The sequence below is a fragment of the Artibeus jamaicensis genome, unplaced genomic scaffold, assembly GCF_021234435.1.
Source record: "Artibeus jamaicensis isolate MK-2021 breed Jamaican fruit bat unplaced genomic scaffold, CSHL_Jam_final scaffold_1019, whole genome shotgun sequence".
In the NCBI taxonomy this organism is placed as follows: Eukaryota; Metazoa; Chordata; class Mammalia; order Chiroptera; family Phyllostomidae; genus Artibeus; species Artibeus jamaicensis.
Window position 1 is genome coordinate 21,668,794 of NW_026522025.1, and position 27,378 is coordinate 21,696,171.

The 27,378-nt window shown below is 37.8% G+C and overlaps 1 protein-coding gene across 1 annotated transcript in view; it reads right to left on the reverse strand.

Annotated features, from left to right (window-relative positions):
- Positions 1–509: 509 nt before the first annotated feature.
- ERICH3 (glutamate rich 3) overlaps positions 510–27,378 on the reverse strand; it is a 110,322-nt gene continuing 83,453 nt past the window's right edge. Inside the window, exons 12-15 of the mRNA XM_053655531.1 lie at positions 17,899–18,342; positions 7,595–7,720; positions 1,780–4,091; positions 510–1,097 (exon numbers count right to left, since the gene is read on the reverse strand). Coding sequence (XP_053511506.1) covers positions 1,798–4,091; positions 7,595–7,720; positions 17,899–18,342 — 2,864 coding nt within the window. The 3' untranslated portion in view covers positions 510–1,097; positions 1,780–1,797. The remainder of the gene's footprint in view (positions 1,098–1,779; positions 4,092–7,594; positions 7,721–17,898; positions 18,343–27,378) is intronic.

Genomic DNA, 27,378 nt, shown 5'->3' on the forward strand with positions numbered 1-27,378 from the left:
GAAAAATTACTGCTTTAGGAAATTTTCTTTCACCTCCTCACATGGAGAAGAGATAGCCAAACATATGTGTCCTTTGGAGCGCTGGTATATGAACAAAGATGTCTTTGAAGAAATCAAAATTCCCGGTAGGCCCCCTGATGCACAACGGTTTCTAGCAACATCAGGGAGTAATTCAGACAGTGATTGTGACTGTTGATTCATAACGCCCTCCGAGGTCAGTTCACAGGTTTGAAATAACAGAACTTGGGAAGGTGAGTAGCATGCTAACTTAATCCAAGTTTCTTTTCCATTGAACTGCATCAGCAAAACAGTCTAGAGTCTAGAATGTTGGGCGCATGTGCTCATGTGCAATGTTTACCTGCTATAGTTATTGTTATTCATTTCACCAGCTAAATTATTTCCTACTATGATTAACATTTGAGTGGCCCCACAAATGAGGCCCCCAGGGACAAAATTCCACGAACATTCCCCAGGCTACTTCAGAAAGCAGAACTACAGAAACACAGACAAGAAACAACGGGTGCTTTGAAATAAGATTTCCACTCTAAACTGCGTGTCAGGCATAAATAGAAGGAAGGACTATTTATAAGTGATTGTGCATGCCATGGAATCATGTTATAGGTCTGAAGCGATCTCTAGCATTGAGTATATGTTGAAGGACCTTCAGACCACATTTTCACAGACCAAGTCATTAAAGCCCCAAATATAGATTTTAAATAAGACTCTCATGTATGAAACTGGGACTGATATTTGATTATAAATAGAAAGGAATTTAAACAAACCCCACGGGGCAGGACTGGGCCTTTCAGTGATCTTTGGTGAAACTCAAGCATCTGAACGCTGACGATTTGATTCGAAAGCAGACGCGCGGCCTCCACTGGCTGTGAGCCAGCCGCAGGGTCCGTCCTCCCTTAGGAATCTCGGAGCCCACGTTTTCAAGGTGCCCGCGGTGCTTCCGACCAGCACTGACCGATTAGGAACCAGTTCAGACAAGCAGAGTGGTTCTTTTTTAAAGATGAAACTTAAAGTCCCAGCAAGATGTTTGGGTGAATCTTTGTCCACTCTTTAAGTCTTCCAGAAGACATCTGTAAAATATCCTGAAAAGTAATAAAAAAAGATAGTAGAACTCCGAATATAATCACTCAGGATGGTAGAAATGGGGCGCTAAGCATATGAGGGCATCAAGGAAACAAGTAAGCAAGACATGCTTGAAATAATTTGGTCTTTTGTTACAGTCTTTAATATTTTACAGATATACATATATTTTATACTTTTTATATATGTTTAATGTTTAATATTTTATATATTTGTGGCTATGTATGTTATGCATACAAATGTATGTTAAACTTCACAAGACTGCAGAAATTAAGGCATAGAGCCCATTTAAAGGCAGATAATCACAGCCATTGCTTTAGTCACTAAAAGCGAAATGAATTCTGAAACAGAGGTGTTCCTTTCCTCCTGTGCTGTATCTCTATGGCCTCTTCTCCTCTGTGTATCTCCTTTGGGGCCTTGTAAAGGAAATAAGGATCTCACTGACTCAGAGAGCTATGCTTGCACACTCAGAGGATGTGATTTAGGAGTTGCAAAAGCAATACAGGTGGTTCCCCTGGGGTGCTCTGGCCCCACTGCCACCTCACCCAACCTGTCCTGACAGGCTGGGGGCGAAGCAGCACAGACTGAAGCCTGTGTGCTATGTGCATACAAGGACTGATACAGGGGAAGGGACCCCCGGTGGGGTATTCGTTTAATCCTGCAAATGATCAGGCCTAAACTCACCATCTGCTGTGAAGTCTCTTAGGCCTTTTTGTTCAGGGAAACATCTATGTTCTCACTTTCTCTTTGCACTGTATGCTCTTCTTGCTTCTCTTGGGTTCCAGGGCAGTCAGCTTTTATAGGGAGTACTTCCATGTCCTGTAGATTCTCTCTCCCCTGCTCTGACTCTCTCTCTTGGGATAATCCTAGTCTGGAACCTTCAGCCTCCCCTGACTCCTGCACCCCACCACAGCCCCCCATCCTTGCCTCCACTCCTTCTTCCCCTTCCTTCTGATCTCGCCCCAGCTGTGGGGCCTTCCCTTCCAGGACTGAAGCTTCTCCCAGAGCCTCCACCTCAGCCTCTGAGGCTTCAGTCACTGTCCCCTCCCCCACTGCTGGCACCCTCTCCCTGCTCAGTGCTATTTCCTCTGCCACCACCTTCTCTGCAGCTGCTGTTTTCCCTAGTAACTCATCCACTTTGTGCCAAGTTTCCTCGCCAGTAACATCTGAAAAGGAGGAGGCTGTATTTGCTTCTGTTTTTCCCTTCGCTGTGTTCAAATCTGCCAACATTTCTGTCTTTTCCTCGGCTGTTTCTGCTGCTCCTCCTCCTTGGAGGTCTTTGTCAGCCACAACCATTCCTCCTTGCAAGCTCCCATCCCCCTCCGTGTGCCTGGCTTTCATCACTGCTGTCTGCAAAGTGTACTCTTTATCCACCTCCTCCTCTGGGTCCTCATCCATCACTTCTTCACACAACTTTTCTGCCATCATGGGATCTCCCTCAGAAATACATTCTTGGGTCATTGCCATGACCCCCACTTCTTGTCCCTCTTGTAAAGACCCTTCTTTTTCCCTCTTTTCCAGTCCTGCAAGGCCATCTTGGTCTGTGGCTGCACACTCCTGGGCCTCACCTGTGGCTGTGACTGTCACCTCAGCTGCCTGCGCCTGTCCTCTGGGGTCACTTTCAGGAGCTCCTAACACACCCTCACCCTCAGGGCCAGGTCCCTCTTCCTGCTCAGACACATTCGCTCTGCAGAGCAGCTCTGCTTTGCCCTTACACTGTGTGTCTCCAGATTCTCTCAGTCTTCCCCCTCCATCTTCCCTCACAGCTATTATGTTTTCCAGTGACTTTTCAAATCCAGGTGCTATTTCAGACATGGTCACCTCCCTTTCTCTCAGTGAATCTTCTTGACATATTGTGTCTTCAATCAATTCAGAGGCTTCCCTGGGTGTTTCATTCTCAACATCACACTCCATTTCATTTTGGGGGCCTTGTGTTTCTTTCCTGGTTCTTAATTCCTCCACAGTTTCCCCCTCTTGACCTTTAAACTTTTGCTCGTCTTCTAAAATGTCTTCATCCTGAAGAGCATTTGCCCTTGTCACCTCTTCTCCATCAGATTCAGTTTCCCCCAGAGGTGTTTTTGGCCTCTCAGCTTTCAGCTTCTTTCTTTCTGCATCTAATTCCTCGGGTAATGTTTCTTTCCTATCATCATCCTCCTTATTCGATTCTACCTCAGACTCAACTTCCTTCCTTTTCTCATCTTTCTTACCAAGTTCTTCTAGGATTTCCTCTAAAACCTTCATCCCGGTTGTCTCAGGTTTGTCGGAAGTTGAGGAGCTGAAAGGTGTTTCAGTTCTCATAACTGCCTCCCTCATTTTGGCTGGCTCCTCTCCCCCAAGTGTTGCCTCTTCTAAACCATCCTCTCTCTCGGACACAGTGTCCTGCTCAGGTCCCACGTCCCCTTGGTCTATGGATGCTTCTTCTTCACTCTCCTCCACCTTTGGCTTTTCAGACTCTGCCTCAGTCACAGCTGCCCCTCTCTCAGCCTCTCTCAGGGTACACTCCTGAATACACTCAGACTTTGAAGCTGCAGCCTGGCTTGCAAACTCTGCCTTCCCTGAACTCTGCTCCTCTTTAGAAGCTGCCTTCTCTGTCTCCAGCACTGTCTGCATCAAGGTCTGCTTTTCAGGAGACTCTTCTCCATTCAGACCTTCAGAGGCTCTTGCTGCTTTTTGTCCTGTTGGGTGTAACTCCTCTTTATTCAGCTTTTTACCCTCTTCTGTCTCTGCCCTGCTTGCTACGCCCTGAGGGATCTCTTTTTCCTCTACGACCAGTTCTGCTAAAGCTGGCTGCTCTGCTGTTGGCTTCCACCCCCCCAAGGGAAACCCATCCGCTCCTGCTTTTCTCCACAGTGTTGTGCCCCCTTTTTCTTCTACTGTGTCAGCATCCCTGTGTTGAGGGACCTCATCTTCTTCCACTGCTTCTTCCTTCTTTGGCTTGGATTCCTTGTCTGAGTTGCGGACTGTGCTTTCTTCCACTACTGAATTCCTATTTGGTGCTATAAAATAAAGTTAGAGAACAAGATGACTTTAACCCAAGTACACAAGGAGGAGATATTATATGTAATTTTATATAATATGAGATATTTAGTATGTACTATCAAGGGGTCAATTATATATTTTTAAGACTTTATTTCTTTATTTTTTAGAGAGAGGAGAAAAGAAGGAGAGAGAGAAGGAAAGAAATATCAAATGTGTGGTTGCCTCTCATGCGCACCTTACTGGGGACCTGGCCCACAACCCAGGCATGTGCCTTGACTTGGAATTGAACTGGCAACCTTTTGGTTTGTAGGTCCATGCTCAATCCACTGAGCTACACCAACCAGGGCGGGGCCAATGATATTATATATAAAACATTTTCTCCATTCTATGATGCCATTGACTGTAACTTGCTTCAAAATGGCTTTTCATGATGAAAAGAGATGCTATCGAATTTACTGGACACATTAATAATAAAGGAAAATTGAACATTAAAAATGTTGAAAATAAATAAAAACTTCATGTCTCTCACACACACACTCCTCCTACTTTCATGTGACATATTAGAACCTGCCAAAAATTATGCAATAAGAATAATAATGAATATTCATCTTCTTAGAAGTCATTGTGCCTTATAGCACCACTAATATGCTTGTCCTCTGATCAGATTTTTTTATACTCACATGGGAATTTAGCAACACAATCGTACCACAGTGTGAGCTCATCATTATCGCATTCATTGCTCCTACATTTTAAACTACTGTATCTAGACATGGTAATCAAATAATTTTGTAGCTTAAGGTAAGACTTTTTACTAAAGACATCAATTTGTATTATGGGTCAGGATGCCTCCCATCTTTGTTCAGAAACTGATTTGCCTTTGGCAAAACAGGATCACAGAGCAAGACAAGACTTTGTAGTCTGGGACAATTTTCAACATAAATAACCTTCTTGAAGTATTTCATCAGTTCTCATCCATAATTCCTTGGCAAATCTGGGTCTACTAGCTACCATACTTCAATAACACAAGTTCAATTGTTTTTCTTAAAAGGCTTCAAACTGATTTCTCGTTAATAACAAACACATGTATTTCTGTTGAAATTATCTACACAAAACAAATAAAGGCGTGTCATTCCACACACACAAAGCATTCAAATATTCACATGGCAAAATAATACTTGGGAAGACAAGAGCTTTTCAGATGGTCATCTTCATTTCTATTAATTTAAATTGTTGCATTTATGGAAGACACTGGATTAGATGTTATAAAATAAGTTATCATACCAGCATGTCAACCTCCAAATTATGTAAATCTATAAAATAAGCAAATGTGTCTTCCTCATTTCTTCTACTAGTTTGCCGTTTCACCTACTACCTCATTACTAAGAATTTATCAGAAACCTAAAGCCCTGATCCTATTCACGTCACTTCTGTAGGACGCTCCCCCACCCAGGGCTGTCTTGTCACTTCATTTCCTCTCCTAACACAAGGCATGGACATCCTATCTGGCATTCCTTTTGTCTGTTGCCAGCAATTGTAACTGATTTTACATTTTCCTTAAAAAAATGTATTTGGAAGGCAACTTTTGACATCACCTTTCAAAAGAATAACAGGAATTTCAGGCTAATCAGTAGGGTTGGTGTTGATTGTTGTAGGTGGTCCTCAGAGTATCACAGTGGTTATTTACTAAATTGTACCTAGAAGGTCCCAGAGGAAAATGTTAAACCAAATGTTCACTGAGAGAACATGTAGCCGATGCATTTAAAGGGATATGGTCCATTTTATTTCATTACAGATTATTACCTGATTTAAAATGAAATTAAAATGGTGAGAAACATGTGTTGAGTCTCTTTAATGGTATATCTGTTATTCAAATTCCTACATGACATATATTAAAAAATCAGTTATGAAAGACATTTAAATGAAGTCCTTTGTTTTTCTAAACTGGTCCCTAAAATTATAGATTATTTAAAGAACTTTCAGGAAAACAGGGGAATAAAATTGCCTCCTCGCCATGTACTAATATACTGTCTAAATTCTAAGAGAGAAAGTATGAGTGGTATCCAGCTGAACTATTGTGTGGACACACGGTGCTGGGGGGTCAGGCATGACATTCCTGAAGCAGAGGAGGGGGTGAATGAAGCCCTTCTAAGAAATATCAGTACAGAGATATGACATGTTTTTTTAAGGTAACCTTACGGGTTTCTGGGAAAAAAATACAGGAGAGCAAGCAATGTTCACAAACAGGTATTTGACTCAGTGGAATGAGTGAATGCTTGGGAGTCAGACAGACCTGGGCAAGGATGCCAGCCAGCTCTGCTACTCAGGAAACAATGCTTCTCTGAGCCTTCACTCTCTAATCCACAAAATAGGAGTAGCATTGCTTGACTCACAGAACTCCTGTGATAGTAAATCATAAAGTGATTGGCACAGTGCCTGGTGCACAGAAAACCCTAGCTAATCTTTCTTCCATATTTTCTTCCCACTGCTTACAGTACGTTGTATGTTCTTGCTGTAGCCAGATTTGATCTAACAACTAGAGTGCCCACACTGCAGAACCTTTGGAGGACTCCTTGGGTTTAATGCCCACTATAACAGATGTGAACTCTTCAAGTTCAGGGTCCTTGTTCTAAAGGTCAGCCCACTGCATGTTCAAATGTCACCTGGCCCTCTCCACATTGCCTGGTGGGAACCAAAGTTCAGAGAACTGTGTAAGTGCAAATATCCTGGTTAATGCCATTTTTTTTGTGAGTAACGATGGCTTTTTTCCTCTGAGTGAAGAGTCTTGTGTCTTCTGCTAGCATCCATGGAATTACAGCTTGCTAATTTGTTCACTTGAAAATAGAGTAAAATCTCAAATACCTCATAGTGCTTAATGACCGTCATTAAAAATTAGAGGTAGAAGTAATAAGACCATAAGATGAGTAAAACGAATAACGCCCCCAACCCCTCATGCACGTACATATGTATCAGGACTTTTTTTTAAAAAGTCATCCACTTAATATGGGGGATCCTGATTTCAAGGACACAGGACACTTGACCAGATATATATGGAATTGTGCCTGTCACGTCACTCTAATTGGCATTCTTGCAGCTGGAATACTCATCATCAAGAACCAGGTCAGATGCTGATGACAATAAATTATTCTCTAATTTTAAAAATGGCTCAGATAAGTCCTTCTGAAATGTGCCTTGGCTCTCCATGTCTCCAACCTTCCTACGTGGTCAACTAACTGAAACGCAGGCAGTAAAACAAGACTGATCTGAAAATCTCTATCAATAAATTCCATAATCCAAAGTTGCTTTTTTTTTTCATTCAAGGCACCCAGCATAAAAATATAAAATTTATATATGTTATCAGCTTTAAATCTCTCCTGAAGCCATAGAAACCACCTCCTTCTATCACATTGATTAGCTGAAAAGAAGAGAGCTGGAGGAGAAAACAAGAATAGCAAGACAGAAATGGGGTTGTCTTTGGCAGAGGATTTCTGAAGGTTTTTCCTGAGTAATGATGTACCCTTACCTGCTCCTGTGTCAGTCTCCAGCTCGGTCAAGGGCTTCTCCCCCTCATCTGCGCTGCTAAGACCAGACTCAGCATCACAGGGGCTGTGGCAGCCAGGTTCCACAGCTTCAGCTAATATCTGGCCAACTGATTGGAGATCATATAAAATATCAAGAGGCATAAAAACAAGTCATGGGAATATTGCTGAGCTATTACACATCATTTCAGCAAATGGGGTTAATTTAAAAGCATTCACATTAAAATGTTACCTTGTTTTTTAAAGTCTATTAAGATTAAACAGCTTTCAAGCTATGATTTTTAAAAAAAGAAAAGACAATAGAAGATCATGAAGTAAAGAAATTCATGCAAAGAAATACTTGCATTTTTTTAAAAAATGACAACAGCCACAAGCAGTGACAGATTTGCTAAATGCACATGCAATGAAGTGATTGAAAAAAAAAGTTTGGTTGCCTTTTTCTTTCTAGAAGTGTGTGTTATGGCTTTTGTAACACCAATTACCTCCACTATTTTAAATTGCTAAAACTACCAGAGCTGACTATGCTACGAGCATTTCATCCATTAGTAGATTTTAGTGATCTGACCTCAATACTCACACCAAGTGCACAGAGCAAAAAGCTATGGCAGGATTCCTGTAAGTCTGACAGGAAAACCCGTTTGTAGAAATTCCTGTTATCTGCAGCTGATTACTAGCACAGAACTTCAAAAATGCAAAGCCCCATACTCCTTGCTCACTGCGAGCAAGTTTGGGGGCAAAGCCTAAGCCTCAATTTACTCATCTGTCAAAAAGAGGCATATATCTACCCAGTGATTATTGGGTAGATGAAATATAGAGGTGGGCAAAAGTACTATTATAGTTGTGAGTACACGAAACACAGTTTATTCTTGTATTATTATTTATCATTGTGTTATTTTCCACACAAACAATTGTAAGCCTACTTTTGCCCACCCCTGTGAAGTAGTACATGTGCCTAAGCACTTAATAAACAATAGCCATGATGATGACAATGATGAGCATGACTATTACACATCGCATCACCCAATGTGGCCTGACTCTAGGCAACATGGTAATATCAATTGCTTGTCTTGAGTTTCTTTTTTTAAAATATATTTTATTAATTATGCCATTACAGTTGTTCTATTTCTTCCCTTCATTCCCCTTCACCCTGCACACCCCTCCCCCACCATTCCCCCCTTTAGTTTATGACCACATGTGTCTCAAGTTCTTTAGATTCTATATTTCCCATACTATTCTTACCTTCCCCCTATCTATTTTCTACCTACCATCTATGCTACTTACTTTCTGTACCTTCTCCCCCCTTCTCCTCCTCCCACTCTCCTGTTGCTGACCCTCCATGTGATCTTCATTTCTATGGTTCTGCTCCTGATCTAGCTGTCCTCTTAGTTTGCTTTTGTTTTAGGTGTGGTTGTTAATAACTGTGAGTTTGCTGTCCTTTCACTGTTCATCTTTTTTATCTTCTTTTTCTTAGATAAGTCCCTTTAACATTTCATATAATAAGGGCTTGGTGATGATGAACTCCTTGAATTTGATCTTATCTGAGAAGCACTTAATCTGCCCTTCCATTCTAAATAAAAGCTTTGCTGGATAGAACAATCTTGGTTGTAGGTCTCTGGATTTCATGACTTGGGATACTTCTTTCCAGCCCCTTCTTGAGTTTCTGACATGTCCCTGTCTATGTCCCTTGCTTATCATCCAATTCCCTGACACCCACCATTATGCCACCTTCTGGTTAACAAAGCTCACTCAAATAACACTAGGTCTGCCCTCCTAAATAGGAACACGATGTCCCCCAAATACCCTTTCCTTCCTCCCTCCTTCCCCTCCCTTTCTTATTCCTTCCCTTACTCCCTCTCTCTCCCCCAGATCTCACTCCCTCCCTTCTTTTTTGCTTTCTTGCTTTCTTTCCTCTCAGATATTCTGATGCAGTTGAAGTACTTGGAAAAAAAAACAGAACTAGAATGTGGTCTCTTGATCAGTTTAAGATGAATTTCTAGGTTAGTTGCTTACTGATTCTTCTGTGCTTGGAAACAAATAGTGAAATATCTGCCTTATGTGGCTTTGGGGGGAAAATAAAATGACAACTATATTAATCTTAAGAGAACAAAAATGGAAATGAGAAGAGGTACATCATATAGTTCACATGTATTCCCTTTAAAAGTATTTTTGAACATCAATTTTCCTCATTCAGGCCAAAGAGAAAAGTTTTAAAATAATAGTGTAGAGATGACATCAACTTAGGAAAATTAGGTTATAGTTAGGTTTGTTATCAAGTCAACCTTTATTGTAGTAACATTATAAACATAGAACGTATGAGTTAAATATTATCCTCTCCACTCTAAAATGTTACACTGCATAACTAAAGAATTTAAATGAGCAGTGTTTTAGGTCCTCTCGTATCAATCTGCTTGCCTGACAGAGCATTAAAAATCCCAATAATGGTAGGACAAGTGAATAGGGGACATCTGATTTAGCAGTGATCTCTTGATGTTTTGTTTCCTCAGAGCCAAGAAGACATCAAAGATTTTTTCCAATTACTCTATAGGCTATAAAAATATGGTTTATTACACAGACATTGAATCTTTATGTTCTATACCTAGAAATAATATAAGGTATGTCAAATTACCTCAATACAAAATTAAAGAAATAAAATTTACACTAATAATGACCAATAATTAAAATAAAGAACTAGCAGCTATTGAAATAAAAAATTATTCTAAGATGCCAAGTAGTACTAGCATAATCTGAAAATTACAACTCACTCAGAACTGAAAATGAAGCATGTAGTCCTTCTGTCTCAGGACGGTAAGCACCACCTGCCCGTGTCTGCCGGCTGGCCTTGGAGGGCTACGCTTTGGAAAAAGATGAAAGCCTGTGCAGTCAGGTGTTGCCTGCTTCCGAGTCAGCAAGAAGGAGACCCTGGCCTGAGCATCAAGGACTTATTAGGAGTGAGACCAGAAAATGCCTCACTTGCTCATGTGTTTTCAGATGTTCCTCTGAAACTGAGCCTTAAAAGCAAGAACTTGGCCAGGGCCTAACCTTAACCATTTTTCTCCTGTAGCAAAGGAGGACAGTGCCTGCTGGGACTCCCAGGCCAGCAGTGTGACACATTGCTTTGTTCCCTCTAGTTAGTCCCTCCTCCCTCAAGTTCCTCTCTTTTACCTCTCCATGAAGATGACCATGAAAAGCGAAGGTAGTGTCAGTTTTCACAGCTTTCATAGCAAAATGACAGAGGCTTACAAAGAGAGAATTTCTTAGAAAAGCCTTTTTTCCACTCAAATGATGAGCAAGCATGGACACATGGAACACACTGACAGCTGTCAGGGGCGAGGGAGTGCTGGATGAAAGAAAGTGAAGGGATTAGCCAAAGAACACATGTACAGGACTCATGGACACACGCAACAGTAAGGTGACAGCCGGAGGGAAGGTGGGGCAGGCACTGAGTGGGAATGGGGGTGAAGGGGGCTGGGGCGTCTACCATAGTGGCAACAATAGAAATAGAGAAAAGATAATAAAATACCAAAATATTCTTGTACTACAGTGTTAGCTTTTTTATTATGAAAACACATACTTTAAAACAACATAGACTGTATTTTCTCTAAATGTGAACATAGTATGTGTTATTAGCTAAATCTTGAAAATATAAAACAAAGAAGAAGAGTTTTCAAAAATCCTAATTTTACCTAATTTCTTTCTTATGCAGAAAGAACTACAAGTTAACATTTTTTGTGGATCTTTGAGTGTTTTTTTTTACTTGACTCTTACTGTAAGTAGCACTTCATCCCATTTTATTCATGCAGAAATACATTGTGACTATTTCCACATTCCATTAAATAAAAACAGATTCTTCAATAACTGCATAAAATGGCCTAGTAAGATTTTACTAAAAATTGATTAACCAATGGCCTGGTGTTGAATATTATTTTCTTTTGTGTGTGTGTAATTATAAAGCTATTTTAAACACCACTTATAATTATTTTATACTTATTTTAGACTATTCCCTTAGGATAAATTCCTGAAATTGGAATTTCTGGATCAAAGGGCATGATATTTTTAGAAGCTTTCAATATGTCTCTATGTGTCCCACAGAAAAACAATAATCAGTGAACAATTTTACCAATAATGACAAGCGGCCTAATGTCCCTGTACTACTGTTAACAATGTCACAATCTCCAGCAATTCCTTCCATATTTGACAACTTTAGAAATTGAAAAGTGATAGCAAGAATATGGTTTTCAATATTAGTAGGTTCTAAATTCATTCCCTCTCCTCTGCTTGTCTTGAAACAAAACAAACTATTCCACCTTCAAACCTGCTAAGAATCCTGAGTAATTCAATATCAGAAGAAAGTTTTGCCAAGGACATTTCATCTGAATTTTAACAATATAAAAAAAAGCCATAACAGCAGAGCAAAAATATATCCGCACTTATTCAAAGTTCCTGGTCACCTTGAAAACTACCCCTGTGCTTTGATCTTTCTTTGTGTGGCCAATCAGTTATCTTCCCAAGAACTCACCATGACAAAATTCATAACTAACATCACCCACCTACACAGTAAAGATGTTCCTGTGTTGCCTTTGGCATTGAAACATGGCCCACAACAATCGAGGATTAATTACAAACTCAAGGGCACAGCTGTTCAAAGATTAACAGTCACACAAAGCTAATGTCCATCCTCCACACAGTAGCTACAATTGTCTTTTTACAACTTTCAGGGGATATCATTTCTGTGTTCAAACTTTCCCAAAGGCTTCCTACCTCAGCGTAAAATCCTCCCCGTGGCATGTGAGTGCCTGCCTCTGTCTTCATCTCCGTCTGCTCCCTGAGTTGTCCACTCTTCTCCTATCACGTGGGCCTACTTTCTCAGCCCTACACTCAGCAACTATGCCTCCAATGTAGTGTCTCTGCCCTTGCTGTTCCCTCTGTTTCTTTCGTCTTCAGAGGGCAGAGTGGGTTACTCCCGCACTGCCTTCAGGTCTCTGCTCAAATGTCTCCTCATCAGAGAGCCCATGCCTAAAACACCACCTCTCTTTCTGACCTGCACTCTGTCCCCTTACCCTGATTTATCTCTCCTCTAGCACTAAGCCTAGATTTCAAGTGTCTTTTCACTCATTAGGCTTATCTCCATCTAGAATATCAATTGCAGTACAGTCAGGGACTATGTTTCGTTCCCATGAAGAACAGTGTGAATTAAGCAGATACCTAACAAATAGTTACTGATAGAAAAAAAATCTATTGGAACAAACAACCACATGCTTTCATATTTCACTCAGAAGTTGTGTTTAGGCTGCTGATTGTAACATGTGGTTTTCTTGTCCTTTCATCTGGACCATCCCGCCCTGCTTGCCTGGTGGTAAAACTGCACTGCACGTCAGTCTTAACATTATTTAAGTGTGAATCACCTGCTCAGGCACCATGAATTCTCCCAATTCACATACAAAAGTATAAAGTGCCTACTTCTGTTTACATTACAATGCTCTATTCTTAGTATTTTATTTATATTCAAAATGTGTATATTAACTTCACAAATTAATATATTTGAATTGTTCCACCATTAGTGCAAACATTGTATCACAACGTATTAAGGCAGCTTAAACTAAAAATAACTGAGAAAAATAAACACACTAAAATAACACTCTGCTATTTAATACTAAATTAACCGCCAAGGACACTCTCTCATAGTAGCTAGCAATTACAACTTCTTACATTATTTACCTCACTGCATTCAACTCATCTTTTATATCAGTTTACCTGAGTTTTTAGTGGACTAAACAAAGCCTAATTGAGACATATTATAAAATAATTAGAAGGAAAGTATCACTTTATGTTTTCAACCTAAAAGGCAAAAGGCATTGAGTGTACTACTTTACTAATTTATCCACTGCTATGATCTTAAATGAAACAATTCAGATTAAGTTAAATTAAGTTTATAGGTACTATAAAACACCTTGAATTATATGTAATATTTTAGCCAATAGACCTATTTTTAATATAATCACAGTTTTATTGTCTAGTTGAAAAACGATTCAGCACCATACAAATATGAGAGATAATCTTTTATATATCATCTCAGCCCCCATTTAATTTCAACCTAAAAGTTTAATCACAAACTAAATAAAAGATACACATTTCAATCTTCACCAGCCTTCCAGTTTCATTCGAGTGAGGCGTGTCTTGCAGCACGTATATTCATCTAAATGGCCTTCATCTCAAACGTGTAACTTTGGTCCTATCGCTCTCTCCCTGAGCTCTCTAACTGGAGACTCAATTAAGAAAGAACAGCTCTCCATCATCTCTTTACATGCCAACAATATCAACATAACAAATGATGCAATCATGAGGTTGATTTTATCTAAAATAGTCTTAGAAATGTTTATTAATATAAAGATCTTTGAGAATATGTATGACTTTTTTTATTCTATTATCTCATATATTTACATATTTATTGTATTATTTCCTTGAATATAGTTTAAAAACATCAGCACCCAACTGTTATAATCTATTCATTCTTGGGTTTTGATAGCATTAATCCTTGTACATAATTCTCAGTATTTTATATGGTCTTTGTTTTATTTTAACTACGAATGTCTTATTTTCCATGTACTTTACAATACCTGTCTCTGGGTCCTCATAACATCAGTTCTTGCACAAAAAGTAAAACATTTTAAAGAAAAATTTCAAAGTTATAACACGCTAAGGTAATATAATGGACTAACATGTTTAGTAAATAAGAATAAAGTACACTTATGTATGCTGATATAAAAAATACCCAAGAAACAGCTCAGGTGTAAAAAGTAAAGCAAGCTGTAAAACAAAATGTATCATGTTTTCATCAGTATATAAAATAATATATGTGTATATAAAATATGAATATATTTATATATGTATATATAAAATTTTCTGGAATCATGTATAAAAACCTATTATCTATTGTTTTCTCTCTGTCTCTTGGAAAAGAGTAGAGAGTGAACAAGGAAGACTGTAACTTTCACTTTATTCTCATCTGTTCTGTATTATTTAAACTTTTCAAGCAATATTTTGCAAGAAAAAAATTTTCAGCCAAAACCTTAAAATCTTAATAATCTTAGATCCAGAAATTATTCCTTTTGTAACCTAGCCTAAAAAAAATCACAAATTTGAAATTACCTTTAAGTAGTAAGATATTAGAATAATAATAGTGAAAAATGAAAAATATAAATATACAGCAATATGGAAATGATTAAATTATGAGAAAACCACATAATGTAATAGTAAACAGATAGTAAACATACTCATAAAGATTATATAAAAACATAAAAATGCTTTGGTTATGAAGTCAAGAATAAAAGGCAGTATGCATTTTATAAAAATATGACAACATAACTTGTAAATCCTAACTTTAGAAATAAAAAACCTGACCAAGTGTTAAAAGTGATTTTTGTGTGTGATTAAATTTATGTGTAAATGTTTAAAGTTCCTTTTCTCTATTTTCTAAATCTTATTTTGTAAGTAAATATGAAAAATAAACACCAATAAAGAGACTCAGTACATAAATTAGAGCTTAAGATAATCACAAAACTTGCAATATAGTCTTGACTCTACCTTAATAAAAAAATTAAATGTTTTAAAATTATAGATGTTATCAAGTCAAGAACACAGGGTTCCCAGAATATTTGAGAAAAATAATACATATACACACTTTCACTGCACAAATCCAGAAAAAAAGAAAGCCCCTCCTCTTCCAAGTGAAATCTCCCTGGGTCAGTGCCTCTGCTGTGTGATCAGCTGCCAAAACACAGCCTACACATGTGCACCTTACTTTACAGAAAAGGTGTCTATTTACATAAATCCAGGTGAACAATCTAATTGACTGAAGTGGAAATAAAGGAATCATAATATCAATGTCACTACTGAATTTTTATATCTCTACTTTTTTGATCAACAGATTAACAGATTGAGCAAGTTTTTTGGGTTATACATCATGCGTTCCTGAATTTTTTATTTAATTATTTTTCAAGTACAGTTTTCTGTCTATTTCTCCCATCCCGGCCCACCCCCCCCCCCCCAGTGCTCCCTGCCTCCCTCCCATTTCCACCCTCCTTAGTTTTTGTCCATGTGTCCTTTATACTAGTTCCTGTAAATCCTTCCCCTTTTTACCCTTAAAGTCCCTCCCCTCTCCCCTCTGGTCACTGTCAGCCTGTTCTCGATTTCAGTGTCTTTGGTTTTATTTGCTTGCTTGTTTATTTTGTTGTTTAGCTTCCTATTAAAGGTGAGATCATAAGGTGTTTGTCTTTCAACACCTGGCTTATTTCACTCAACATAATGCTTTGAACAATGAAATAGATGATCAAAGATTTGAATTACTTTATAATAGATTTAAAAATAAATTTTAACAAGAATCCTAACTCTTCAATGGCAAAATTCTTTAGAGAATGTTGGGGCTATTTGTGTAATAATCCTAAGGCAGGGGTTGGGAAACTCTTTCTGTAAAGGGCCAGAGAGTGAGTTATTAGGGCTTTGTGGGTGGCAGAGTCTCTACTGCAACAGCTTAGCCCTGCCCTTGCAGTGCAAAAGCTGCCTATGCAAAGGAATGAACACAGCTCCTTTCCAATTAAACTTATGTTCTAACACTGAAATTTGAATGTAACGTAATTTTGACATGACAACATATATATTATTCTTCTTTTGATTTTTTTCCCAACCCTTAAATTAAAAAACAAAAACACCTTTAGCTCACAGGCATTCAAGAAGAAAAGGTAGTAGACCAGATTTGACTCACGGGTTGAATGTTATTAAGCTGTTCATTCTAGAGTTATTTTTTTCAACCTATTCAAAGGTTATACCTTTGGCTACATCCCACTCTTCTGGAATGCTTTTACCCTCCTCTATTCCACCTTCGAAATCTTATTTAATGTTTAAGGGCTTCCTCAAGCAAATCCTTCACAAAAACTTTCAAAGTGTCCTTAACCAAATGGGACCTCCCTTCTTTTGAAATCCCCTAGCATTTGTTCCTTCTCTGATTTTATTTACAATATGGCTGCTGAACTTTGTCCAGTTACTGGTATGCCAAGTCTTATTTCCAACACATTGTGGGAGGAATCCTCTCTTACCCATTTCTTATTGACCATGGTGCCTTGTACAAAATAAGAAGCTATTAATAATGTCTGAATTGAAAAATAACTATTCAACGTCCTCGATTCCTGGATGTAGGTCCCAGTGGTTTAATAACAGCTTTGCAGTTTCTAAAAGAAATATAGACATTGAAAGTATCCATAACTGTTAAAACACAGGTGGGTTTTAGTAGTTTTTAAATGTGAAGACAATTTCTATCTTGGAATCAAGAAGAACGCCCGCCATGTTGGCAGGGGAGACAGTTGAGAGCAGCAAAACGACAGAGCTTCGAGTTACAGGGCATGCAGTGCCTGCTGTATGAGAGCCAAATAGCTGGTGAGCACAGTCCGACTGTACCCATGACACAGGTGGTTTTCTAACTGTCCTTTCATGCGTCTAAGGTACTGGGACCTGATTATCCTGGGGCATGGCTGCCCTTCCCTGAGGAACGAAACTATCTTACATACTCAGGAACCCCTGGATCAGGAGGTTACTCAGCTTTAGAGAAGAACTCAAAATAAAGTTTGGAGTTTTCTATAAAATTTTCATATTTTTACCTAAATCTAAAAAGTCCTATTGCACAGATACAATGGGACATTTTTAGAAATTGGAACCACCCTGCCTAAATTAAACTTCTACAAACGTTTATCAACAACTTATGTAACCTCTCTGAGTCATGATTTTCTCATCTGTAAAAAAAATAATCATAGATAATAGAACCCAACTCATGGCAATATTGAGCTGTGGTGAGGATCAGATGAGTTAATATAGGCGTTTAGAACTAACTCACAGTAAGCACCAATCAGTGTTAGCTATGGATGTCTTTAAAGGAGCATACAGCTAAAGAAAAATAGCATTGCAGGTTATAACCTCTAAGAAGCCACACACGCCCTTGCCTTCAAGGCACGTATTATTGTGTTTTATTTGATTCTTGAGATAGAATTACCATAGGAAGAAATTTACAGAAAATAGGAAACACGCTACACACGAATTATCAAGCAGTTTTTAAAATGCATTAGAAGGAAAACAGCAAGCTGAAAATACATGTATGATTATGTGACAAAGAGAGAAATAGGACAAAATTGAATCCCGTTGGCATTATCACAACAGTACTTCCCAAGCTTTGGCAGAATGGAATGATCAAAGTCAGCTTCCATGCATGGGGACAATGGCAGGCCAACTCAATGGCCGTACTTACCACCTTTCTCCACCCTACAGGGACCTGCTGTTTTGTCCTTCACCTTAGCAGTGCTTCCTTTCCAGAGTTGACACATGTCATTTTCCTTTTCTTCCTTGGAAACATGTTCCCTGGACTTCTCAGAGAAGCCCTCTGCAATCAGCTGGGCTCCTTTCTTTGTTTCTTCTTCAAGAACATCCTCCAAGCTTTCCTCTGTGAGCAGAGGCTTGATCTCCACATTTGCTTTTATTATCTTTTGGTCTTCAATTGTTAACAAATCCTCTATTGGAAGTTGTGATTTTCCTGGCTCATCGGCTTCACTCAAATCCTGAGAAGATGAACTTCTGACACTTAAGTTTGGGCTGCGGTCAGCATGTGCCTCCCTGTCCCCCAGTGTAGATTCGTCTTCACTGCAGCTGGAATATGGGTGACTTCTGGATGAGGATGACGAAGCAGTCTTTATATCTACAAGTCACAAAAGTGGTGACATCATTGTTTTTATAAAGCAATTAGTTTGTGGGAATTATGTTAATAATTGTTCACATAAAATCATTTAGTATAATTTAGTAGATTTGATACCTTTTGCCCATTCATTTTACATAGTTGTCATGATAAAAAATAAAAACCTGTGTAATCTGTGAGTCTATAGAAGTTTTCAACAATAAATCGCATTTAACTAAAACCTAAATGTATTTATTTTTTTAGAAAGCCATTTTATTGGGAAAGTTTTTAAAGTATATTGTTATAGAAAAGATTGAATAATATTTCACTTATTCAGCAAAAGCCCTTATTTCATCATGATCTTGGATAAACACAGTACTCTCTGTGAATAAAATCTAAATTTTTATCTTCTTTAATACCCACCATCCTAGTATCCTCTAGTGGATGGATATGGTGAGAAGATCTTGCATTTTTGTAATACCTAGACACAATGAATCTTTTGAGATGATGTGTGTGTGTGTGTGTGTGTGTGTGTGTGTGTGTGTGTGTGTGTGTGTGTGTAGAAGAAGATGTATTACTTCAGGTTCCCCAGAAGCAAATGCTGAGATGAGCATACATGTGCAAGTGATATATTAAAGACATAGTACATGCTCCAGGAGAAACTCTACCTGTGTTGGGGAGAGAGCAGGGAAGAAGTCAATCAAGGGAGCTATTTCAAGAAACATTTGAACCTCAGCCTGATCCCACAGTCACCTCTGAAGTCCAAATTATATTAGCATTTTTTTTCCCTTGAGGAAGGTGTTGACTTTCATACTCTGCTCCAGTCAGACTTGACCATAGGCCACCCTAGGGGGACATAAATTCCTTGGCACTTCCAGGCTCTTGGTGCCTGGAGGTGAAACAACTCCAGGAGCTCCTGGCTGTCCTTTGAAGAGGGCAGAGGGTGCAGAGGGTGGGCCCACACAACCCGTGAGAGAGATTCTAGATCAGGCAGAACTCTTTTGTGATACTCCAGATAAGCAGTCTAGAGGCTTATCAGACCAAAAATGGTTTGGTAATTCTACCCCAGAAAAGCTTTTTTAAATCTCCAAGAAAGTGACATACACACCAAATCTCAGTAAGAAAGATTCTCACCCTAAAAGTCACGGCATACACTGCTGTAGACCAGAGCACTGCAAACTGGTTTTTGAGTTCTTCACTCAAATATCTGTGTCTGTAATTGTTTTTAATAGAATTTATTTTCAGACGAAGTATCCTGCACTTACGTGTTGCCTAGCTTTCTTATTTTCTCTTCTCAGTTGTGCTCCTTACCCTTTTTTTCTCTTTCATTTTTGCTTGGCTGCTGCACAGATGGCTGTAGCAGTTGACAGAGATTAAGGGAAGAAATAACTGTCTTAACTCTTATCCTCTTCCCTCGGTTCCTCCAACCCCAAGAGCTCTCCATGATATGTCTTAGCATTTTAAATATAGTCTCAGGGACACATCAGAGTTTCCACAAAGATTCAAGAGATGCTACACAGCAGTAAAAACCAAACTCTGAAAAGCCTGTGAGCAACAGAACCTCTTAAGTACAATTCCATTTATTTTTACCTCCCAACTACCTTGACAGTTACCAGATGACCACTGTTTCTCAAAGGAATCGCAGACTTTAGCCTCTCATCCTTTATCACCGTTATATGAAATCTGGGTATGCTGCTTCTCTGTAGGGAACGTACTAGGTCACAGACTGTTGTTCTCTATCTTCTTTGCACTAGGTCAGAAACTTTAGAGACTATGACCTCCCCCTCTCTTAAGCATCTCACACTTGTTTTGTTTTTAATGAAAAACAACTTCTGCTTGCCAGTGGTTTGATCAGTGGCTTTCATTAATTGTACAATTAAGGAGGGCACAATGCCATACTTGTTCTGAACTTCCAAAAATATTCATGTTTACCCTCTTCATATTGTCATGGTGACTTCCCTTTTGGCTTTGGGGGTTGTTCACATAATAAAAAATGAGTGCTTCCCTATATTTCTTTAGTAGCTTTTATTAATTGTATTGTTTTAATTCAAAAGGCTGAAACACACTCTAGTTCAATTTTGAGTCTGTCCTTTATAGAATGAATGACCTCGAAATGGCAAGGGTACTTGACCTCCTACCTAAACTCATTTCATTTTTCAAATTTCTCTCTAACCTCATTGTATCATTTTGTTTCACCCTCATTTCTTACTCTCATTTACATACAGACACTGGGGCAAGACTCTGCCTACAAAAAAAAAAGCTCAAAATGCTGTAAGGCCATGGAATTGGATTTTCAACACTAATTTTGTCCTCTTAGAAAGAAAAGCAAGCTTTATATAGAGGAGTTTCACATATAAAGGAACTTTGAGGACACATATGTAAATATATCTGTCATTAGGAGAGAAAAATTGATCTCAACAGTACATTGGTAACCAACTCTGCCTCACACCCAATTCCATTGGTCTCTCCAGTATTCTTTCTGTGGTGTTGAAAGAACCTACTCTTGGTCTTCATGGTAAAGAAATGATGTGTGCTTGTGGCCTGAGCCCTTGGCCAAAACCAGCAGGTTTGGTGGCACTGACCCAAGTCCTGAGCAGGATCTCGGACTTTTCTCTCTCTCCATTCGGCCAGTCACTAAATCCATCACTGGCTTCTGTTCGTGTCATTGATAATTTCCTTCTTCTCTGTCCCCACTATTTTACACGACATGAGACAGAGAGAAAATAATGGGTTTTTCTGTATGATAAACCTAGCTGTTTCAAACTTTGACTTGGCTACTTTTTAGCTTTGATTTTGGTGATACTGCTTAATTTCTCTAGTGGCTTTGTCGTAAAGTTAAGGTTATTCTACTTGCTCTCCAAAAGTTATTGTAGAAATTGCATAACAAAAATATGACCTAATCAAAGAATTATTTCTTTATGACTTTCAGTTTCCCCTGAATAAAATTATACAAGTTAAATATATTTCAATAAATTTATTTCTTGTGATTTCACCCTGTATATTATATTAAGAGTAGAATTGCTGCTAACACTTATTAAGGAAAAAAAGATAAACCTTGATCATAATTATGTACCTACTTGTACCAAACAATCAGGTAAACACTTTATAAACATCTCATTTAATCCCATGGAATAGTTATTTATCTTCTTTTTATAGAGGGTTCTAGATCTTCTAGAACATAAAGCCCAGATATTTAAATAATATCCAAGGTGTGTTAGCTAGAAAGTAGCAAGATCTGTAAAACACTTTTTTTTGTAATGACCCACCGCGGTGAAACCCAGACCCCTCCACAGGCCAAATGGCCTTGAAACAGAGAGAACTTACTGGCATGGATCCACTGTCTCTTCTCTTAGCTAACTTTCCACTGTTGCTACCCAAGAATGACAAATGAAAAACAGTTCTCTTCAAAACATTGGAACTTGGAATTCATAGTCTGTCCTCCCTTTTATATCTCTGGTGATCATTCTTAATTTTTTCACTGCTCTAGAACCCAGACAGAGTCCACTGAAAACATTCAGAATATTAATATAAAGCAAAAGGTAGCTGCCAAAACCATTATTACTTATAATTCTGACCATGATACTTTGTGTATGAAGATGTATGTCATTTAGTTACTTGTAACTTAATAATGTGTGGGTAATCACAAAAGTTATAAAGACACAACACACACGCACAAAACAGTAATCTCCACTATTGATACTTCCTTGTCTACCTAATTTGATATACAACAAGGCCCGTCTAGAAAAAGTCCAGCCATTGTAAATGTAAGAGAACTCTGTGCGCGACACTGATATAACCACCAAGGAGAGTGGACTAGAAGGCGCATGTGTAAACAATGATGACTTCACTGTACTAGTTAGTGGGGGCAGTAGATGCTATCGAATAAGCATGTGTTTGGTGTGGCCATCACATTCAGAATGGCTGAGCAACAAATCTGCATCAAATTTTGTGTTCAGCTTGAACATTCCTCCACAAAACCTATTTGGATGATTCAGAAGGCTGCAGCTATGGGCATCTAATGATTGGCAGCTTCATGCCTGCAAATGCATCATGTCTCATGCAAAACTTTTTGGTAAAACATCAAGTCACCCAGGTGACTCAGCCCCACTACAGCCCAGATTTGGTGCCCTGTAACTTCTGTTTTTTTCTCAAAATTAAAATCACCTTTGAAAGGGAAGAGATATCAGACCATCAATGAGATTGGGCAGCTGATGGAAATTGGGAGAACTGTGTGAAGTCCCAAGGTGCCTACTTTGAAGGGGACAGAGGCATCATTGCCCTACATACAATGTTTCTTGTGTCTTGTGTTTTCTTCAATACATGTCTCTGTTTTTTGTATTATATGGCTGGGTACCCTCTCAACAGACCTCATATATACCTGACCAAAGGCACCAACCACCCACACATCCACAGTCACTACTACTTCTGCTCAGCAAATTCAGGATAAAGTCTCCTTTCCCTTTTCATAACTGGGGCTCTGAGTTGTCCTTCATCTTCCAAGCCATTTACATAGATTCACTCACTAATTACATGTTGAGTACTTCCTATGTATCAAGCAATGATCTAGGTATTGAGGCTACAGTGGAGGAAAAGGCAGACCAGGTCTCTCCAACCTCCAGATGGACGTTGCTTCCCTTCGCATGAGCACAACAGATCAACTGCACGTGTTCATAAGGCGCTTGTTCATCCTAACAGCAACTGAGGATAGCCCTCTCAGAAGCTGCTATTATATTCTTACTAAATTCAGAAACCGTATTGTCTTTTTTGAACCAATTACAGGTCCTGACCTTAGTTTTCAATTATTTCTTCACCCCTAGCACGGACCATGCATGGTTTTACCACAGTTTAAACTTACCACAGTTAGAGTTTCAATTCACCATTTCCTCCATCAGTGTCCTAATTTTAACTACTTTGTTTTTGGTTTACTAGCTTGAAGCCCATTGAGACACCTTGATTTAAGTATATAAGCTCAAATACGTAAACTCAGTTAAACATTTGGATCCTCATTGACACACCATGTATCCCAATTCAGTGAACTCAGTACTCTTCAGAGCTCTGGTACGAATTTTGTCTCCTCCATTCCTTAGTGCAAGGGTTCACAGCAAAATCTGCACAAAGGCTGTTCCTATTTTCTTCAAATTAACTATGCCATATCAATTTATAGTTACACTATTACTTGTATTGATACTTCTATCTTGATTATATTCATGTCCATAAAAATCTGTTTACATTTTATATAGATGCTGTGGTTCAGTCAGTATTTTCATGTACAGTAATACCTAATTAGACAAGTGTTTTGCATTCAATAAATGTTTTCAAATGAAGGTATGCTTAATGAATATACAAATAGAAATCATGAAATTCCATCTATGAATATTAACTAGTTATTTGTATTACAGGAGAGCATATGTCCTCATATTGGTTATTCAATGCTTATTTCACTAATGAGACAAATATATACATTACCTTTTAAGAATAAATATCTGTAGGTAAATGTAGATATAGCAGGAAAAAGAGAAAAAGAAAGTTTAAAAGTCCCTCCATATTTACTTTTAATTGCTCTTTGTAAGCATTAAAACAAACACCTATAATACTGAGAATGTAATCAAATCATGTGTCACATTGTGCTACTGCCTAAAGTCTTTTCACATCTACTTGTTAATCTAGTCAATCAGCTTTGTATTCTACAAGATTCTCTTGGTTGCCTGGGCAGTGTCTTTGCTGTCTACAAAGCAGATTCAAAATTATGAAGAAATACCTCATGGAAAAGTATATCATGTGAACTAAAAGATGATGCTATATTTAAATATTTACCATGACTTCCTACTTCAGCAATTGAAAAGTAAATATAGGTTAAGAAATTCTTACCATTAAGAAAAATTAAAGTTTGACTAATCATGCAAAAATCACACATATAGAATTTGGCCAGAAGGCTTCCTCCAATCTTCCCTTAATCTTTTCTGACCCAAGGAGCAGACAATTACCCTTAAGGTCACAGAGTGTGGTTTTGTAGCATGTATAATTTCCCATAGAAGGAGCAGCCTTCTTTCCTATGCATCTCTTCAAGCCCATAAGAGAAGAAATGAAAAGAGAGATTTTTGCAATCTATTACAAGTCAAGTACACAGGATATTTTTGTGACTCTGAGATTTTACATTTCAATTTGGCCTATTTCTTCAACAGACTGAAAAATAGCACAAGGGAAATATTCATTTTTGCTGGAAAAACATTTGTTTTAGTTTTAAGTTCTTTTCTTTGTATTCTGGGAACAAATTTTGTCTCCACACTCCCTAACCCTTCGCACCTCTTTTTTTTTTTTTTTTTTAAGGAGCTTCTTAGTCTTTCCCTCTTACTCACAGGCACTATCATCTGAACCATCTGTGAAAGAATGAGAATATATTCTCAGTGACATGACACTTTTCCCTCAACCTCATAACATTCCTCTATGACAACATATTTTCAACTGGCGAATTAGCAGCTGTAGTTGCTAACACAAATGCAGAGAAAAGGAAGCTGTCCTTCTTTATAAATGATGGGAAGTCTCACACATCATTCCTAAACCAGGGTCTTTTCTGAGTCAGCTCTTAGTCCCCAGCACTCTATCACTCATGGGCTCTTCAGCACAGTGTATTCATCAAGGCGGGCAGTGCAATTGTTAGCTGGCGGTTTAAATGGGGCCAACTTGTCACAAGAGTGACAGTCTGGGCAATTGTTTGCCCTCTGGGAACAGGTGCAGGCAGGTTCAAATGAAATACATCCAAATACTAAGAGCAAGATTCTTAATCATGTCAATAAAAGGGATGTACTGATGTCTGGGAATCAGTGGTCACAACACACCTCTTATACTTTTGAAGACAAAATTGGATCTGGCTTTTCAATAGTGTTCCAAGGAATCTCTTATGCCATTATAATTTTTAATATGTGCTACTGGTTTGCTGGATGAAATATATAATTCTGATATTCCATGCACTAAACTGTATATATTTAAAATAACAGAAGGTCAAGTTATCGAAATAAAGGGATGGAAAAACAAATAAGCCTGGAGTAGAGAAAAGAAAGAGTAATAAACGGTGATACTTCATCTCAGAATAATGTCAAAGTTTTAAGGCAAATACCAAAGATGCAAAGGAGCTCTAAAAAGATAGCTTATTAACATCACTATTGAAACAATAAAATAAAATCATTAACCAATTTATTGGCTCTTAAATTTATCAACACTTATGGACTAGCTCTGATATGTTCTAATAGCTTTTATTACATATCTATTTAAAATACTCTATATTTTATATCTATATAATACAGCAAAGACTGTTTCAATAAAATTCCAATAATAATCATATAACCTAAATGTAACTAGATAGTATAGCACTAACAAAAGTACCTCAGTATTCTTGGTGCTAAAAAAATTAAGCAATTGCTTAATATTTATAAATTTTTCTTCAGGAATCACCTCTGTGAGGAAAAACAAAGATAACACACAATCCTGGATTTCATAGAATAATTAATTTGTTTGTTATTAACTAGTATAATTAACTTAAGGAGGAAAACTTCACACACAAGAAACCATAAGTGAAAAATGAACTACTGAATGATGGAGTTTCATGAGATGAAGACCTCAGTGAAGGCCACCGAGGTAGACAAGGAAGAAGAGGAGGCTGAGCTGGAACTGAACAGAAGGTCTGGGAATAGACTGCGTAGTCCATTCAGGGAGGACAGAGATAAACTGGGGTACAATTAGAAAATGTCCATTTATATGTCCTCTGTTTAAAAACAAACAAAAATAAATATACAGACTAAAGAAACAAATAAAGAGCTCAAGATAAATTCCTCTAAAATGTTTATTCTTAAGGATTCATAATCCTTTTATTGGGGGGATTTACTTTAATTTTAGATAAGTGTAGATTTTCTGATTTGGAGAAACATGATTTTTTTTTCAAAATTTAGCCTCTGAAGTTGGGTAATGTTTGTGTCTTGGCTCCACCATTTATTGGCTGTGTGAGCTGCTTAATGTTGCCACTTTCAAGTTTATTTATTTGTAAAACAGAGAGAAAAAGAAAGAGTGCCTGCTTTTCCAGGTCATTTGAAGTAAATCAGATAATTCATGTAAAATATTAAGCACAATGCTTAGCATGAAATACAATCTTAACAATAGCCATAGAATGGCTTTCCAAACACAGGGTTCCAATTATTTATATGCAAATGGTGTTTCAGTGTTAAGCTTACATATCATTGTCAGTTATTTGATAATTACAGATTTAAATGTTAAAAAGTTCCCCTCAAGGAAGATCCAAGTACTACCTACATCATATGTTTGAATGTAAAAAAAAAAAAAAATCACTGCATCTCACAAAAAAAGTCCATTTGATCCCAAGGAAGCAAGGTGATTATGTAGCACAAAAATAATCCCAGATGACTGCATATTAAATCAATGCACTTAATGTTTATGAAGCCAATGCTTGGTGATTTCCCATCATTAGTGAAGAAATTAAAAATTTAAATCCTTTAAATTTTGAACCAGTTATAGTTACATGCAACCACATTTTCATTTTCAATCCTTTTCCAGGTTTAAGTCACTTGTGGAATTTCTTTAAAATTTGTGTCAGGTAAAATCACTTTTCCACAGACTTTCTAACTTTCTCTAAGTCATGTAGGACTATAAACTTAAATCCAATATTTACATTGAAATTGAGAGAAGACTTACATATTAGGCACACCTAAAAACATAACATGCAATTATTAAAATAATTTCTAGAAAAGGTCTAGTTTAAGATATTACAAAAAGTATTTCAGTGTTTTACCATTAATCTTGACTGGTTCTTTCAAGTCCAACAAAAGTTAGAGAAAATCTTGTTTTCAAGTTTACTGATAGATAACATTCTAAATGTTTACATTATGCTTTTTACTGTATTAGAAAGTTTAGTTCAAGCATAGTCATGATCTTCTCTATGGTTTCTAGTAAAATTATCTTCTTTTTATTCTAACTTCTGCTCCTTACTTTATTATCAATATATGTGTGCATGAAATTTCAGAATAGGTTTGCTGGAATTCTTTCTTGAAGAGA